This window comes from Fringilla coelebs (genome assembly GCF_963513975.1).
Source record: "Fringilla coelebs genome assembly, chromosome: 23".
Classification (NCBI taxonomy): domain Eukaryota; kingdom Metazoa; phylum Chordata; class Aves; order Passeriformes; family Fringillidae; genus Fringilla; species Fringilla coelebs.
The window spans coordinates 6841797-6856618 of NC_140049.1; the positions used below are offsets into that span (position 1 = coordinate 6841797).

General features: G+C 58.8%; 1 protein-coding gene across 1 annotated transcript; it reads left to right on the forward strand.

The window, feature by feature from the left end:
* Window positions 1-802: 802 nt before the first annotated feature.
* CPNE5 (copine 5) lies at window positions 803-14327 on the forward strand (the record flags this gene model as incomplete). The annotated part of the gene is made up of 21 exons (XM_084220701.1): window positions 803-885; window positions 2199-2239; window positions 2873-2919; window positions 4099-4202; window positions 4707-4746; window positions 4834-4910; window positions 5996-6055; window positions 6157-6220; window positions 6430-6533; window positions 6717-6821; window positions 7728-7769; window positions 8034-8109; window positions 8829-8882; window positions 8959-9020; window positions 9775-9821; window positions 10504-10685; window positions 11490-11617; window positions 11684-11786; window positions 12468-12525; window positions 12747-12820; window positions 14169-14327. The coding sequence occupies 21 exons, from the start codon at window positions 803-805 to the stop codon at window positions 14325-14327; spliced, it is 1710 nt and encodes a 569-aa protein (XP_084076827.1).
* Window positions 14328-14822: the final 495 nt, after the last annotated feature.

The following is a 14822-nucleotide window of genomic DNA, read 5'->3' on the forward strand; positions in this document are numbered from 1 at the left end:
CGGACTTCCTCGGACTGATGCCGGGGATCTGGGGGTGATGCCGGAGATCTGAGAGCTATCCTGGGGACAGTACCGGTGGTCCGAGGCAGTACCGGCAATGGTGAGGCGGCCCCGCGGGCGATGCGGGGGAGGTGGCAGTGGTCAGGGGAGGTACAAGGTATTTGGCGTTGATCCCGGAGCGATCCCGGGAATCTGGGGGGGATCCCGGGGACAGTACCGGGCTTCCAGGGGGGAACTGGACTGTGGAGGCTGCGCTGGGGTTGATGCAGGGACCATCCCAGAGATCTGGGGGCGTTTCCGAGGCGGAGCCGGAGGGGTCCCCCGGGCCCGGGATGTACCGGGGATTTGGAAGCAGGCCTGGAAACAGTGCGAGGGCAGATCGCAGGAATCTGGGGGTGATTGCGAAAATTTCGGGGCGATCCCGGGGGCAGTATCGACGGCCCGTGGTGGCACCGGGGAAGGGGAGGCAGCCTCGGGGGCGATCCCGGAGGCGGTACCGCAGATCTGGGCACGATCGCAGGGGCGGTCCCGAGCCGGTCCCGGTCTCCCCGCTGGCGATCGCGAAGACTCTGGGCCACTCCCTCGGTGCGCGGCCGGGGCCGGTGCCGGGAGTCCCGGGCGGTGCCAAAGGCAGTCCCGGTCTCCCGGTGGGTGGTCCCGAAGAAGACCCCGAGGCAGTCCCTCGGTGCGGGGCTGGAGCCGGTGCCGGGAGCCCCGGGCGGTGCCAAGGGCGGTCCCGGGGCGGAGCCCATCGCGATCGCGGTGCTGGTGCCGGTGTCGGGGCAGCGACGGAGCCCGGGGCATGGCGGGCCTGGGCGCCTCGGAACCGGGCACCGGACCCGGTCCTGTCCCGGCCACTCGCGTGGAACTCACGGTGTCCTGCAGGTAGCGGGGCCGCGGCGGGAGCCGGCAGCGGGCGGCGGGGGCGCGGGGAGGCGCTGGCGTTGGAAAGTGCTGGGAGGCACTGGGTTGCTCTGTGGTGCCGGGGTAGCTGCCGTTGGAGGGTGCTGGGATGCACAGAGGCACTGGGAAGCAGTGGAGAGCGGCGTTGGAGGGTGCTCTCGAGGTACGCTGGGAGGCATCGAGATCCCGTGGGTTGCACTGGATGCATTGGAGAGTTGGGAGCAGCTGGCGTTGTAGGGCACTGGGTTGCACTGGAATGCAATGAGACGCATTGGGAGGCACTGGAGTGCCGCAGCAGCTGGCGTCGAAGGATGCCAGGGTGCACTGTGATGTACTGAGATCCCCTGGGAGGCACTGGAATGAACCGGGAGACAGTAGGGAACGGGGTGTAGTCGGCAGTGAAGAGCACTGGGAGGCACGGGAGGCACTGGGAAGCAAGGCAGCTGGCGCTGGAGGCACCGAAATGCATTAGGAAGCACCGGGATTCACTGGAAGATCTTGGAATGTGCTGGGAGGCGTTGGGGAGCATGGGGAGTACAGGGAGTGTTGGGTATGGGGACAGAGGGACACTGGGTAAGCCAAAGGCGCTGAGGATGTGGGACCCTGAGGGGAGTGGGGCGCATAGGGGGGCATTTGGGGGTCTCTGGGACTGGGAGTGCAAGAAGGTCAGGTTTGGGGGATTCTGGGGATGCAGGAGGGTCAGGTTGGACCCTGTATCCCCTGCACCCCCTGTATCCCTTGCCCACCCAGAAACTCCTGAATCTGGGCCGGGCTGCACTGCACCATTGCATCCTTTGTACCCCCTGCCCACCCTGCAGTCCCTGTACCCTCCCTCTGCAACCTGAGGCCTTTATTTTGGTGTCCTGACACATAACTGTACCCCTGACATATGGTACAACATGGGTCATGCTGTGCACCCTGTGCAGATGTGTCTGTGCACCCCAACATGTGTTGTGGGACACATCTGGCAGTGCACCCCAACACCTGGCCATGCTCACCAACACTCTGTGCACCCTGACACATGGTTGAGCCCCAAAGTGCATGGCCCCCCAACATGTGTCAGACATGCTTTGCATGCCAATCCATGTCCTGGGGCACACCTGGCTGTGCACACCCTGCCCCGCACCCTGTCACAACAGGGCATGACATGTGGCTGTGCACCTCAACGTGTGTTCTGGGGCACATCTGACTGCACAACAGGTACACACAGTCACAGACACAGCCAGGTGCTCACACTCACTTTCACACACACACACTCACACACACACTCACACTCACTCCTCCCTGCCCCCCAGGCAACTCCTGGACAGGGACACCTTCTCCAAGTCGGACCCAAGTGAGTGAGGCAGGGGGGATGGGGTGTGTTTTGGCTCTTACGTGTTTTGGGGAGTCTCTGAGGGGCTTGGGGTTTCCAGGGGTTTTGGGGTCTCTGGAAGGTGTTGTGCACTCAGGGGATTTTTATATCTCTGGGAGTTTGGGGGTTTCTGGGGGATTGGGGGGGGGGGGGGGGGGGGCACGATCCCTGAGGTATTTTGGGAGGATCTGGGGGTTCTGGAGGTCTCTAGGAGCATCAGTGTCTCTGGGGAGTGTTGTGGTCTCTGGGAGTTTTTGGGGTCTCTAACATGTTTTGGGAGGTCTCTGGGATTGTTCTAGTCCTATGAGGGTTTGGGGGTCTCAAGGACATTTTGGAGGGTTCTGGGGGTCTTGGGAACTCTGGGGAGTGTTGGGATCTCTGGGGGTTTTGGGTGGTCTTTTGGGTTTTGGAGATCTCTGGGGGATTTGGGGAGCCTCTGAGCTATTTTGGGGGTGTCTGGGGGAGCTTAGGGGGTTTTGAGGGGTGTTCGGGGATGTCTCTGAGGTGTTTTGGGGGCGTTCTGGGGAGTTTTGGGAGTCTCTGGGAATGGTGGTGTCTCTAAGAGTTTTGGGGGTCTCTGGGGGTTCCTGCCTCCCCTGACCCCTCCCCCTGCAGTCTGTGTGCTGTACACGCAGCGCCCTGGCAGCGACCAATGGCGGGAGGTGAGTGACCTGATTGGTAGGGGGCAGCCAATCAGCATGTTGGGCTGTGCTCAGCTGGCCAATTGGCATGTTAGTGTGTACTCAGCCAGCCAATCAAGATGTTGGGGTGCTAGCTGGCCAACCAATCATCAGCATGCTGGGGCAAGGAACAGTCAGCATGTCTGTGTGCCGACCAGATGGCCAATCAGCATGTCAGGGGTAATGGCAGCCAGCCAGACAAGTAGCATGTAAGATTCTGGCCTATCAGCATGTTGGGGTGATGGCCAACTGGCCAATCAGTGTGTTGGGGTGCCAACCAGTTGGCCAGTCACCAGTGAGCAATCAGCATCTTTGGATGCAGCACCTGGACAATGAGCATTCTGGGATGCAGCAGCCATCCAATCAATGCCTGGGGGCAGAGCGACCAGCCAACCAGCATCCTGGGGATCTGGGGAGCATGTTGAGGTGCTGGGCAGCCAGCCAATCAGCTGTCGGCACGCAGCCAGGCCCCGTCCCCCTGTAATTAACAGTGTGTTAATTGCGGGATAATGAGCAGGGGGTGGGGTGGCCTCGAGGCACAAAGGGGCACCTGGGTCCTCCCCGCCCCTGCCCACCCCTTTCCCACGCATGTCCCCACACGTGCCCCGGCCCGGGCCTGCTGCCCACCCTTGCCCCACCTCCTCCGCCCACATGTGTTCTCATCTTCCCAATCTCATGTCCCCATATTCTCATGTCCCTGTGTCCCCATATTGCTATGTCCCCATATCCTCATGTTCCTATGTCCCTAGGCCCATGTCCACGTTGTCATATCCCTGTGTCTCCATGTCACTGTGTCCCCATTTCTGTATATCCCCATGTCCACATTCTCATGTCCCACTGCCCCCATCCCTATGCCCCACCCTCATTCCCATGCCCCTGTTTTCCAGTGCTGTTCACACATCCCTGTGTTCCCATGTCCTCATGTCCCTGTGTCTTCATCCCTATGCCCCCATGACTTTGCATCTCCATGTCCCCATATCCCTGTATCCCCATTCCCCCTGCCCATGTTCTCATGTTCCCATCCCTAAGCCCCCATGTCTCATCATCTCTATGTCCCCATGTCACGGTGTCCAAATCACCACATCTCCATGTCCCTGTGTCTCCATGTCCCTGTCCCCACCCCATGTTTTCCTGTGAGCCCATTATCCCCACTGTCCCCAGTTTGGCCGGACTGAGGTCATTGACAATTCCCTGAATCCTGACTTCCTGCACAAGTTTGTCCTTGATTATTACTTTGAGGAGCGGCAGAACCTGCGCTTTGACCTGTAAGTGGCCCCTGTGGTCCCAGTGTCACCCCCAGTGTCAACCCCTGGCCACCCTGGCACAGTCCCCCAGGATGTCCTTGTCCCCATCCCTGTTCTGTCCCCATTCCTGGACCATTACCACCCTTGTTCACATCCTTGTCCCATCCCATTGTCATCCCTATCCTATCCAGTCCCCATTCTGTCCCTGTCCCATCCTGTCCCTATCCACATCTCATCCCTGTCCATTCCATTGTCCCCATCCCATCCCATCCCATCCCATCCCATCCCATCCCATCCCGTTCCTTTACCCATCCTTGTCCCATCCTATCCCTATTCTTTTTCCCATCCCATCCCATCCCATCCCATCCCATCCCATCCCATCCCATCCCATCCCATCCCATTCCCACACCTAATCCATCCCTATTTGTGTACCATCCCATCCCTGTCTCCATCCCTGTTCCCATCCCTGTCCCATCCAAGGCCCCCCCTTCCTGTTCCATGCCCACATGTTCCTTCTGCCCCCAGGTATGATGTGGACTCCAAGAGCCCTGACCTCTCCAAGCATGTAAGTACAGGATCAGTCAGCCCTGATCGCTTGGCCTCCCTGGGATGGGCATCCCCCTGGTGACACCCAGTATTCCTGATCCTGCAGGATTTCCTGGGCCAGGCATTCTGCACCCTGGGGGAGATCGTGGGCTCAGCCGGCAGCCGGCTGGAGAAGCCCCTGACGTGAGCCCCCCACCCCCCCCCCGCTTTGCCCCAGTGTCCCCATGTCCTACTCCAGTGAAGCCCCTGATGTGAGCCCCTCTTGTGCCCCAGTATGCCCATGGTCCTCCTAGAGAAGCCCCTGACATGAACTCCCCCAGCCCCAGTATCCCCATGTCCCTGCCCCCACCCACCTCCCCCCCCATTCCCCGAGAAACCCCTCGTTTGAGCCTCCACTGTTGTCCAGTGTCCCCAAAGTCCTCAGGGTCCCCATGTCCTGCACTGGAGAAACTCCTGATGGTAGCCCCCCTTGTTCCCAGTGTCCGATGGTCCCTATGTCTCTGCCCCAGAGAAGCCCCAGTGTGAGCCACCTCCCCCACTGATCCCAATGCCCCCATGACCTCTCCCATGGAGAAGCCCCTGACACAAGTCCTGCTTGTGCCCCAGTATCCCTGGGGTCACTATGTGCTCTTTGGAGAAAATCCTGGGTTTCTCCAAAAAGTGGGAAACTCAGTGTCTCAATGTCCTCCGCTGGAAAAGCCCTTGACATGAACCCTCACGGTCCCAGTGTCCTCATGTCTCCCTAGGTCCCTTTTGGTGTGCCAAGGATGGACCAAGACCCCAGAGCCAGCAGTGGCATTTTGGAGGGGGGGGGGGGGGGGTGTGTGTGTGTGTGTCTGGCTTTTTTTTTTTTTTTTTTCTTTTGGAGGTGGCTTTTGGCAGGAAATGCATTTTTTGGGGTCTGGCTTTTTGGTGGGGTTTGATGGGTCTGGCTTTTTCTTGGGATGGTGGCTTTTGGAGGGAATATGGGTGTGGGGGATCTGGCTTTTGAAGGATCTGGCTTTTGGGGGGGCTCTGGCTTTTGGAGGGGTCTCACTTTTTGGGGTTGGCTTTTTCAGGGGCAGTTTGTTTTGTGGGAATTGACTTTTTGGGGGGGCTGAATGTCTTTTGGGGACTAACTTTTTTGAGGGGAGAAACAGCTTCTTTTTAGGGTGCTGGAATCTGGACAGGAGCTGGGCTTTTTTTTGTAGACTTCCTTTTTTTGGGAGGGGGGGGCTTTTTATTGGGTGGGGATCCCCTCCATCACCGTTCAGCATGTGTCCCTGCAGGATGGGGACAGCCACCGTGCACTCCCGGGGCAGAAGACCTGCTCTAGCTGCCTCCCATGGGTAAGTTTTGGGGTGCCGAGTGTGCGGGAGACCCACCCCCCCACCCCCCCGCCGCGGAACCCTATGTGTGCCCCCACTCTGCTCACATCTCATCCCGGCAGTGGCATTCTGGGGAAGAAGTGCGGCACCATCATACTCCTTGCTGAAGAGTTGGGAAACTGCCGGGTGAGCCACGGGGGGCATAGCTTGGGGACCCCACCATATCAGGGATGGCTGAGACACACTAGCCCGCAGATGAGAGGGTGGGCTGTTAGCCTCATGCTGTGTCCTGCCTGTCCTGGATCCCCTCTTCCCTCATAGAGGAGCTGCCCCAAAGGATCCCACCCTTCAAGGGGGTGCAGGCTGGATGATCCCCCCCAATTCCACCCCCCCAGGACGTGGCCACACTCCAGTTCTGCGCCAACAAGCTGGATAAGAAGGATTTCTTCGGGAAATCTGACCCCTTCATGGTCTTCTACCGCAGCAATGAAGACGGGACGTGAGTGACCCTCCTTCAAAACTGCAGTGACCCTCCCACACCACATGGGAGGGCTCAGCCCCAGCACATGGGCTGGCACTGGCAGGGGTGTCCAAAAATCCTCACTGCACTGTGGGGGTGACAGACTGGGGGGGTGTTGGGCTGGGGGAGTGACTCCCTTTTACCCCCTTGTCTTTCCCCTAGTTTCACCATCTGCCACAAGACAGAAGTGGTGCGGAACACCCTGAACCCCGTCTGGGCAGCCTTTGCCATTCCTGTGCGTGCCCTCTGCAATGGGGACCATGACCGGTGAGTGCCAGGGGACTGATACCCCCTGCACCCCCTCTTTGGCCCCAAAGACCTTCTTCTCCCTCTTCCCCCCATCTCTAGGGTCCACTAGGGCCCCTAACCCCCTTCTCCCATCTCCGTCATACCTAGGGACACCCTGCACTCCCATCTTTGTGGTCCTCTGAGACCCCCTGAACCCCCTTCCTCTCATCTCTATCGGCCCTCAGCACCCCCTTTTCCTTCTTTCCCCCATCTCCCAGGTCCTCCAGGAACCCCTGCGCCCCATGTCCCAATCTCTGTGGTACCTCTGGACTCCCAGAGACCCCCTCACTCCATGTCCATGGTACCCCAGGATCCCCTTCCCCTCTCTCTGCGATCCCCCAGAATCCCTTCCTCTGTGTCTGTGGTACCTCAGGACCCTCTTTACCCCCTTCTCCTCATCTCTGTGGTACCTCAGGACCCCCTGCAGTCCTTCCACCTTCTCTGTGGCCCCATGAGACACCCTTCCCCCCATCTCTGTGGCCACCTGAGCTCCCAGAACCCCCTCCCCCGTTTCTGTGGTACCAGTAGCACAACCCCGCCCCCCAGTGTTACCCGCTTTTGCCTCAGTTTACCCATCTGGGCAATGGGCATCCCAGCTGATGCTGAGCTATTCCTGCCCCCACCCCTGCCAATCCCAAACCAGTGTCACCAGCTGCTGTCCTGGCAAAAATCTCTTCACACTGCTTTGGCCCCACCTTGAACGTTGCTGTGGCAACGATGGATAAAAATATCCTGAGGAGTAGGAGAAGAAAGCAGGAAAAAGCCCACAGAGGCGTCAAAACAAATCCCATAGGGAGCGGGGAGTTGTGTGTGATGGGTCCCCAGGGGAGGGGTGGGGGGAGGTTGGGATTTGGGGGTGTCAGTGACCCCCCCTCTGCCTTGCAGAGCCATCAAGGTGGAGGTGTATGACTGGGACCGTGATGGCAGGTGAGCTGTGTGTGGTCCTGGAGACCCCCCACACCCTGGACCTGCACCTCTCGGGTGACAAGGACCCCCTGCATCCCCGGGGAGATGGAGCCCCCCGCCTCCCCGGTTGATGGGAATCCCCCCAGGCTATTTGGGACTCTGGCTGATGGGAAACCTCCTGGGCAATGGGAAGTCCCCCATCCCCACACCACTGACTGATGGGGATCCCCCCCGGGTAATGGGAACCTCCCTAACTGGACTGATAATGATCCACCGGCTGTGCAGCCACGACTTCATCGGAGAGTTCACCACCAGCTACCGGGAGCTGGCACGAGGCCAGAGCCACTTCAACGTGTATGAGGTGAGGAGGGATGGATACAAGGGCATGGGAGTCCTGCACCTCCCCCCATGGGGGTCACGGTCCCACTGCTGCACCCCCAGGGGTTACAGTCCACAGGAACCCTGTGCTTCACCCCTGTGTGTTGGGGTCTTAACACTGCACCCCTTGGTGTTATGGTCCCCAGGGTCCCTCTCTCTGCTGCACCTCTGCATGCTGGGGTCTCTTTGTAGGTGCTACATACCCCAGGATCCCCGTGATGCAATCCTGGGATGTTATGGTCCCCAGGGTCCCTCCCAGCCCTGCACCCTGGTGTGCTATATATACCCAAGGGTCTCTCTCCTGCACTCTGAGGTGTCATGTGCCCAGGGTGTTTATGCTGCGGCCATAGAGGTTTATAGTCCCCAAGATTCCCTGTGCTACAGCCTAGGGTGTTGGGATCCCCTCACTGCACCCCTGGGGTGTTATGGTTCCCACAGCTGCTCCCTTGAGGGTACCCAGCCCCCACCGTGGATCTCCAGCTGCACTACAATCCCCAGGGTCCCCACATGCACCCCTGGGTGTCACAGTCCATGTGCTTCTCAAGGTCCCTCTCTGCACCTCAGCACAGTGCTCCCACTGGTGCCCCCCAGAGTATTCTGTGCCCCCCTATCCCCTTGGATGTGACAGTCCGTTACACTGCTCCCTGGGGCCTCCTGTCCCTGTGAGAAGCAGCCCCCTTCCCTTTCCTCCCATCTGTGCAGGTGGTGAATCCCCGGAAGAAGATGAAGAAGAAGAAGTACCAGAACTCGGGGACAGTGAGGATGGGGATGTGCAGACGGGGAGGACACGGGGGAGTGGGCACTTCCTCCCCTGAGTCCCATGTCCCCACAGGTGACACTGCTGTCTTTCGCTGTGGAGGCTGAGCACACCTTCCTGGACTACATCAGAGGCGGGTGAGCAGGGGGTCCCCATCACCTCCAGCTGCAATTTTGAGGGTCCCTTCCTTGGGGGTACCCAGCACTCTGGGCTGCTCCCTCAAGGGCAGAGAATCCCCAACATCCCCAGCCTCTACTTCACTGGCAGGGCAGTCCCCAGGACTGCCATCTCCTCCCCAGTACCCACTGCTGCTCCCTTGGGGATTGGGGGGAGGGGTGGGAGGTGTTCCTGCTATCCTCAGCTCCTCCCTGTGGGATCCCCAACACGCGCAGTTGCTCCACTGGGGGGTCCTCAGCGCACCTAGCTTCTCCACTGGGAGTCTCAGCACCCCCACCCAGCTGCCTCCTTGGGGGCAGGCTGTCCCTATCTCCCACAGCTGCCTCACTGGTAGTCCCCCAGAACCCACAATTGCTCCCTTTAGAAGTCTCCAGCACTTCAATAGCTTTGGGGTCCCCAACACCCACAGCTGCTGCTTTGGGGAAAGAGGATCCCCACCACCCCCATCTTTTTCATTGTGGATCCTCAGCACCCCACCCAGATGCTCCCTCATGGGCAGGGGCTTACCAGCACCCGCAAATTGGTCATTTGGGGTTCCCCAGCACCCCCATCCACTCCTTTAGGTGCAGCACTGACACCTCAGTGTACGGACACTTAGGGGTGCTCTGAATTGTGATATGGGTGCACTCAGTCCAGCCTGTGGCCAGAGGGGTGCCCCACCCCAAACCCACAGGTCAGTCCCTATGTCACCCTAAGGCCACTTTACCCCCCCAGGACCCAACTCAACTTCACAGTGGCCATAGACTTCACAGCATCCAATGGTGAGTGGCAACTGTGTCCCCCCTGGGGGATTTATTTGGGACAGTTGTAACCAGTTTGGTGTCATGGTGGTGTCATCCTTGTCACCGACTTGGGGACATGGTGTTGTTGTCCTTGTAGTTGTGCAGGGGACATGGTTACGTCTCCCTTGTCACTCCCTTGGGGTGGGGTCATGATGGCATTGTCCTTATTGTGAGTTTGGGGCCATGGCGGTGTTATTTTTGTCACTGTGTTGGCACTGCAGTGATGTCATACTTGTCACCAGCTGTCTCTAGGTTGGGGATTTGATGCCATCATCACCATTGAATTTGGGACAGAGTGGTGCCATTCTTGTCACTGGGTTGGGGTCATGGCAATGTCTTTCTTGTCACTGTTGGTTCCATGGTGGTCATCCTTGTCACCAGCTGTCACAAGGTTGGGGACGTGGTGGCATCACCTCTGTCACCACGTTGGGAATATGGTGGTGTCACCGTTGTCACTGGGTTGGGGATGTGGTGGCATTTGGAGACATGGTGGGATCATCCTTGTCCTTGTCACTGTGTTGGGGATGACATCATCCTTGCCACTGGGTTGGGACCATGGGGTGCCATGTTTGTGGGAATATTGGGGGTGTTATGGGGGTGCTGGGGGGATTATGACAGTGCTGGGGGGGCTATGGGGGTGCTGAGCCCCATGCCTGTGCAGGGAACCCCTCGCAGCCCACGTCCCTGCACTACCTGAGCCCCTTCCAGCTGAATGCCTACAGCCTGGCACTGAGGGCCGTGGGGGACATCATCCAGGACTACGACAGTGACAAAATGTTCCCAGCCCTTGGCTTTGGTGCCAAGGTCCCCCCGGATGGGCATGTGTCCCACGAGTTCCCACTGGTGAGGGGCCAAGGCAGGACAGGACTGTAGATTAAGGGTGGTGTCCTTGTCATACAGTTGGGGCCATGGTGGGATCATCCTGTCACGTTATTTGGGACATGGAGGGACATTGTCCTTGGGTTGGGGCTGTGGTGGTGTGATCTTTGTCACTGGTCTGGGGCCATGGTAGTGTCGTACTTATCACCAGGTTAGGAAGGGGCTTGGTGTTGTCACCAGTTTGGGGTCATAGTGGTCTCATCCTTGATCACCAAGTTGGGTATATGGTGTGTTTGGGTGGGATCTGGATTGGAGATGTGGTGGTGTCATCCTTATCTTTGGGCTGGGAACATAGTAGCATCATCATTTTGTGACTGGTTTGGGGTCATGCCAGTGTCACCAGGTTGGAGACATAGTAGTATCATCCTTGTCAGGAGGTTCAGGATGTGGTGGTGTGGTCTTTGTCACTGTGCTGGGCATATGATGACGTTGTCCTTGTCACCTATTCTCACTGTCTTGGGGACATAGTGGTATCATTCTTGTCACTGGGTTGGGGATGTGGTGGTGTCATCCTTGTCTTGGGATGGGAACATGGCATCATCATCATTTTGTTACTGGGTTGGGGCCATGGCAGTATCGTCCTTGACACTGAGTTGGGAACATGTTGGTGTCTCCCTTGTCACCACATTATGGACGTAGTAAGATCATCCTTCTTAGCATTTGGGGGCCACAGCAATGCCATCTTTGTCTGTGGGTGGGGTCCATGGTGTCACCCTGTCTATGGGTGAGCACTGTGGTGTTACCGTGGTCCTGGTGACCCTGCGGCAGAATGGGGATGCATCAAACCCGGCGTGCCATGGCATTGCGGGGGTGCTGGAGGCGTATCAGCGCAGCCTGCGCCATGTCCAGCTCTACGGCCCCACCAACTTCGCCCCTGTCGTCAACCATGTTGCCCGGTAAGAGGGGCCCCATGCCCCGGGGTGGGGTCCCTGCGCCCTCGGCGTCACGCAGGGTCCCCCTAGCTCGGCGGCCACGGTGCTGGATGGATCCCAGTACTTTGTCCTCCTCATCATCACCGATGGTGTCATCTCTGACATGGCCCAGACCAAAGAGGCCATTGTAAATGTGAGACCCTTGATGTGGCATTGGGGCGGGTGGTGGCACCCCTGGGTGCTGGGAACCTGGGACCCTTGGGTGATGGGGGCAGTGGAGAGGGATTTGGACTCTTGAGGGGGTAGGAAAGGTTGAAGTCCCCTGCGTGCTGGGGGGTTGAGGAGGAGCTAGAACTCTTAGGGGGTAGGAAGAGGCTTGGACTCCTGGGTTCTGAGGGCTTGGGGGTGGTTGGGACCCTTTGGGTGATGGGATGGGTGAGGAGGAGCTGGGACACTGAAGCTGAGAGGGAAGGGGTGGGTTGGGACCCTTGTGTGCCAGAGGGGTGGGGAAGGGGCTGGGAGCCCTCGGTACTGGGGGGGGGGGGGGGGGGGCGGTGTGGACCCCTGGGTGCTGGAGGCAGTGAGGAGGGACTTGGACCATTGAGAGGTGGGAAAGGGCTTGGACCCCCAGGGTTTGATGTGCAGGGGTGTCTGGAACCCTTGAGTGCTGCAAGGGGACTGGGAAGTTCCTGGAACCCCCTGGTGCCATTGGGGAGGTCTGAGACCTTTGGGTGATGGGGGGGTGGTGAGGGACTGGAATCCTTGGGGGAGGGGGTGTTGGCACCCCTGGGTGCTGCAGGGAGGAGGGGGTGGCTCATTTGGTGGCAGCATCATTAAATTTCATGGGACTCCCTTCACCCCCTGGCTCCATCAGGCTGCCAAATTGCCCATGTCCATTATCATCGTGGGGGTTGGCCAGGCCGAGTTCGATGGTAAGATTTGGGGGCTGGGGTGAACTAGGGGAAGGCTGAGGGGATGGGGGTGGGGTCCCTTGGCCACTTGAACTATGAGTTGAATGTGTCAGCATATGAATGGGCTCAGCATACCCCAGCCTGGGGGTTCTGGGTGTGGGGCTGAGAGGGACACAATTGGATCCTATCCTGGGATGGGGGGCACTGGGGTGCTGCTGACCTCCCCCCTGAATCACCCCCAGCCATGGTGGAGCTGGATGGGGACGACATCCGCATCTCTTCCCGTGGGAAAGTGGCTGAGCGTGATATTGTCCAGGTAACCAACCTAACCAATGAGGAATTTGGGGACCCCCTCCTAGCCCACCCAGAAGGGGTGGGAAGGGCGGGTGCCCTGGGGAGCTCAAATCAGCCCCATCAGTCCTGGGGTGCACTTGGTGGGACTGGTGTGGAGGGATGATAAGGTGGACTGGGACATGGCAGGGCACTGGGACATGGGGATGCAATGGGTTTGGGATGCACCTGGATGGGGGGATGCACTGGGATTTGGGGGTGCACTGGCACATGGTAGGGGCACTTCACTGGGAAAAGAGGGTGCCCTGGGACTTGGGACATACCTTGGAATGAGGGTGCAGTGGGACATGGGAGCATATTAGGATATGGGAGGCACTGAGCCATGAAGGAGACAATAGCATGTGAAAGGAAGTTTACTGAGAAATAGTGAGGAGGTTGGAATTGGGATGTTGGGGATGTGCTGGGACAGAGAAGCAGTGCACTGTGACATGGAAGGGATGCACTGGGAAAAAGGAGCGTGCTGGGGTTTGGAATGTACCTCAGTGGAGGGAGACACTGGGACATTGGGTGCACTGGGTACATGTTGGGGGCCTTCACTGGGAAAAGTGGGTACACTGAGATTTGTGATGTACCTTGGAATGGGGGTGCAGTGGGACATGGGGGTTTATCAGGATATGGGGGGCACTTTGGCATGAAGGGGGTTGGTACACAGAAAAGGGGGGGACACTGGGATGTGGGGGGCACTGGGACATGGAAGGGCATGTACTAAGATATTTTGGGGGGGCTGTGCTGCGAAAAAAGGGTGCAATGAGACTTAAGATGTTCCTGGATGTGGGGGGAAGCCCCATCATTAGCAGGCAGGAACATTGGGACATTGGAGGGGGGCACTGGGATATGGGATGTACCTGGATGTGGGGGGCACTGGGACATGAGGAGGGTGTGCTGGCAAATGAAGGGGGCACTGGGGCACCAGGATGGACCCAGATGAGGGGGGCAGTGGGACATGGGGGAGTATTGGGAAATAGGAAGAGACACTGGAATGTAGGGGCTGTGGGAAATGGGAGGCACTGGGATATGGAGGGGAATTGGAGCTTGGGATGCACATGAACGTGGGGGTGCCCTGGACATAAAGAGGGCTGCATTGGGAGATGGGGAACACTGGGATATGGGAGTACATTAGGACATGGAGGGGGGGTACCAGGATAAGGGGGGGGGGGGGCACTGGGTCTTAGTATGTACCTGGATGTGAGGGACACTAGGACATCAGGAATGGGGATGGGACACCGGAGCTGCTGTGTGTAGGGCACACAGTTCCAGGGCCTTCCCAGCCCTGGACCCCCTCAACTGCTCTGCCTCCCTGTGCCCACCCCCAGTTTGTTCCATTTCGTGACTACATGACGGGGGGTCCCGGCGCAGGGCTGAGCATGGCAGGGCTGGCACGAGAAGTCCTCGCTGAGATTCCTGACCAGCTCCTCTCTTACATGAAGGCACGGGGCATAAAACCACCCCCCCATCCCTCCCATGTCCCCTGAAACCCTCCCACCCTGTCTGCCCACTCCCAACACACCATGTCCCTTCATCCTACCCCAGGACCCTCTATCCAGGGATCAAAGGCAGCCATACTCTGTCAGGGATCTGGGGCTGGAGGTCCCTCTCCTCCTTTCCACAACCTTAGGGTCCCCTCCCCAATCTGGGCTCCCACCACCACACCCATAAACCAGCTTTTGGGTTTCCCGGGGGAATTGGGATGGTGTTGCCTGAGTATTCTTGGCTATGGGACTGCCCCCTATACCCATCCAGCACTGTCCTGCCCCCCAGAAAAGTAGCAGGGGGTCTTAGCAGCCTGACCAGAAAGCTGGGGTGCGCAGGAGCCTCCACCAAACGTGGAGTGCCCCCCTAGCATGATGCATAACCCCTTCTCACCTCACCAGCCTCCCCAAATCCATGGTTCCCCTGCATTTCCTAGGCTGATCCCAGTGGGCTCCCCAGTGTTTTTGGTGTTCTCCCTTGCTGTGTTGCATGTGTCC